The sequence below is a fragment of the Bison bison genome, unplaced genomic scaffold, assembly GCF_000754665.1.
Source record: "Bison bison bison isolate TAMUID 2011002044 unplaced genomic scaffold, Bison_UMD1.0 scf7180017864033, whole genome shotgun sequence".
NCBI classification, from domain to species: Eukaryota; Metazoa; Chordata; class Mammalia; order Artiodactyla; family Bovidae; genus Bison; species Bison bison.
The window spans coordinates 343,213-346,661 of NW_011494605.1; the positions used below are offsets into that span (position 1 = coordinate 343,213).

Sequence of the window (3,449 nt, forward strand, 5' to 3'; positions counted from 1 at the left end):
GATGGCTAAAATGAAACAATGCACTTGAAGTGGTGATCACAATTCCATTACTTAAAATTTTACTCTAGTGAAACCTATAAGTGGATTTTGAAAATATTTATTAAAATAACCGAAGTCCCAAATGATGACCAATGGGGACAAAACACTGAGAATCACGTGACATTTCTACATTTGAATTTTAACCTCAAAGAGCAATGCAACAGGAAAATGTGCACTAACTGGTCCCTGGCTCCTGTTGAGAGCAGCAGACAGCTGTCATGCTACCACACTTCTGCTGGCTAGCTAAACTGGTTCATCAGATTATCATCTCAGAGGGCCCAAGCTGGGTATTTAGAGACCAAAAGTCCGTTTCTTTGCAGTTAACATCTCAAATTTTTATACAAGGCTATGATGTCTTAATTTAACTTTAGCAGAAGAATTTTCTCACTCAAGTGAATGAGGACATTTTTCATTTATATTCAGAAATAATTTAAAATTTATTTTGAAAGAAGGTGGGGGAAGGAAGCAACTATTGATGTACTCAAAAAGTTGGATGGATCTCAAGGACATTATGCTAAGTGAAAACCACCTTCAAGAAATTACATATTCTGATTCCATTTTTATTAGCATTCTCCAAATGACACAGCTCCGGTGATGGAGAACAGATCATTGGTTGTCAGGAGTTAGAGTTGGAGGCAGGCTGTATTTTAAGGGTAGAACTAAGGAATTTCTTTGTGATGATGGGACGGTTCTATATGTTGATTGTGGTGGTGGTTATGTAAATCTATGTGATAAAATTTCATAGTTATACACCAAAATGTAAATAAATGAGTGCAACAACTTGTGAAACCTGAAAGGTCTGTGGTTTAGTTACTAATATTGCACCAAATGTCAATTTCTTGGTTTTGATCATTTACTATGGTTGTGTAAGATAGCATTATTGGGCGTTGCTAGATGAAGGATACACCTGAATTCTGTGTTATCATTTTTGGAATTTTAGGGGAGTCTACAAAGGTTTTTTTTTTTTTTTTTTTTTAAGTGGACAAGGATATGCTATAACGGAGGATGAAGGAAAGCAGTCAATCTAGACATTTTTATTAAGTTCCATTAAAAAAATAGTAAAACATTTGAAAAACTCACAAAGTTTATAAAACACACTCATAATTTTCTTATTCTGTGATAGCTAGTGCTACATGTTGAAATGTTACATTAACATCAACCCACAAGAGTGCAAAAGTTTACTTCCACAGTATTTAACAAATGTGCATCTGAAGAGAATATATATATATATACACCTTGTATAAAAGATTGCAAGTTATTTTAAAAAAATAAAACTTTTCCCCCCTTAAATTCAATAAGGGTTGTTTAGCTAATTTAGTCAGGGTCATGATAACTTTATGTTCTTTTAGGTGGTACTGGGTAGATGCAAAATGCTAGGAAAACACTTTTCAAAATGTACAGTATAAAAGGGCAACTCAGATTCATAGCTGGATAGCATCTGCTTATCTAAATTTCTTGAAATAACTGATCTCAGGATTTTTTTTTAAAGATCCAGTGATGCTTAACAACTCTATCTGAACAAAGAACACTTAGGCCTCCTACCAGTTAGCCATCTCAGTCAGGCCACTTGTTCAGCTCTTTGCCATAAGCTGCTATCAACAGAGTGATCCCTAGAGTGATTAGGAATTCCAAAACTGTCAAAAGGCTCTGACTTCCGTAAGTATCTTCAGATGTCCCATCCTCTTATCAGGAGGGTGGGGAGTTAAAAGTTTAAAATAATTTTGGCAACTGCCTAAGATGCTTTACATCTAAGAAGGTGCCTACTGAATTCATACTATTCATTTGCTTTAAGGTTTCAGAAGGTTTCAAACTTTCAGGAAAAATTGGAGTGTCCCTTACATTTTCTTTCTCAGGATGCTGGGTAAATTCTGCTTTTCCAATTCGGAGATTCATTGCAGGGCTTGGTTTAACGTTCTTTAATAAGAAAGTGGGGTTTTCATTCAACTGCTGTGTTGCTTTTGGCTGAACAGCTTCATTTGTGATGTTTCTCAATACTGGCGTACCTGTGTGGGTGCCCATGGAGTCACAGTTAGAGCAATCAGTTATCTCACCAGCATTCCTGGAAGGCTCTTTCTGACAATCAAGTTGTTCAGCTATGTATGTGAGGTTTTGATTCACTAAATGTTCACTCTTGCCATCTGTATTGTTTGGAGGCTCCTCTTCATCTTCACTATTGTCGCTGCTTTGTATGAGTCCGTATCTCTTCATGTATTTTTTGGTTGCAAATGACATGTTGTTTGGTGAAATTAAACTAAGCCCCACTGTGCTTCTGTCTGTATTAATATGTAGAAGGCTAAAAGGTGAATCACCATTATTTTGGCTTGATCGTGTGAGAGACAGTTGTGACAGCTGATTTTCATTTAAATATTTCAGAGCTATAGCATTTGCTTCCATGCTCAAGTCCACACCACTGGGGCTTAAGCCACTCATGCCAACATTAGCAAATGACATGTAGTTTAATCCAGAGATCACTGCTTCAGGGCTGATGCATGCCAACACACTGAAAGACAGAACAGGGCAGGCCATCATTTATCTTATTCCGAGTACTAAACAGTATTATTGTAAATATGTTTCACTTTATGAAAGTAACAAAAGGTCTTCAGCTTTAAGCTGGATGATGCTTTTTTATCTGAGTGCTCGACATCTAAGTCTTGATGATACAGATACATTCAAGGAATAAATACAATAATCTAGAAGGTAATCTATGATTCAAAGACTAAAAGTGGAACACAAATTAATTTTCCTAAATTAACATGTTACGGTTTTAAGACCATATATAAGACCTTACAATGTAAAGCTTTTTAATATTGGTAAAGTAAAACAAAAATAAAATCAAACAGAAAACACAATTGACAATGTAACATTACAAGATTTGATGTAGCTCAGAATATTACATTTTCATAGAAGAGATTCCATTTGTAATGAATGAAAAATATTAACCAGTCTCTGGATATGAAGGTGTATGCACGCGTGCGTGCATGCGTGTGTGTGTGTACACGCTAATTTTCTTTCGTTAGATATAATCCTCAGTCTCTTTGGTTGGTGTTATTTTATTAACAGTAATTAACTGACTTGCCTTTTCCTTCATATCATTTATACTATAATAGCTGCTAGTTTTTTATTGGTGCCTTATGTGCCAGGCACTCTGCTAAACATTTAGTGCCTCATTTAGTCCTCTGGGAGGTTAATCATGTATTTCAACCTTATTCACCATTACAACAATTCACATTCCCCTTCCTCAACTTCTCTGTTTTCTCCTGGGCCCTTATGGCTATCTATATATTTAACTCACATTTTTTATTTATTGTCTAGCTCCCTCATGAAACCCCATGAGGACAAGGGATTTCTGTTTCTCCTGCCATTGCAGCATCTGTGGTGCCTGGCACAAGGCAGGCATTCAATCAATATTT

At 35.9% G+C, this 3,449-nt stretch overlaps 1 protein-coding gene across 2 annotated transcripts in view; it reads right to left on the reverse strand.

Moving 5' to 3' along the window:
- Window positions 1-1,061: 1,061 nt before the first annotated feature.
- The window catches only part of STIL (SCL/TAL1 interrupting locus), a 54,088-nt gene continuing 51,700 nt past the window's right edge, over window positions 1,062-3,449 (reverse strand). For both annotated transcript variants that reach the window (XM_010834427.1, XM_010834426.1), the window contains exon 17: window positions 1,062-2,539. In XM_010834427.1, coding sequence (XP_010832729.1) covers window positions 1,750-2,539 — 790 coding nt within the window. In that variant the 3' untranslated portion in view covers window positions 1,062-1,749. The remainder of the gene's footprint in view (window positions 2,540-3,449) is intronic.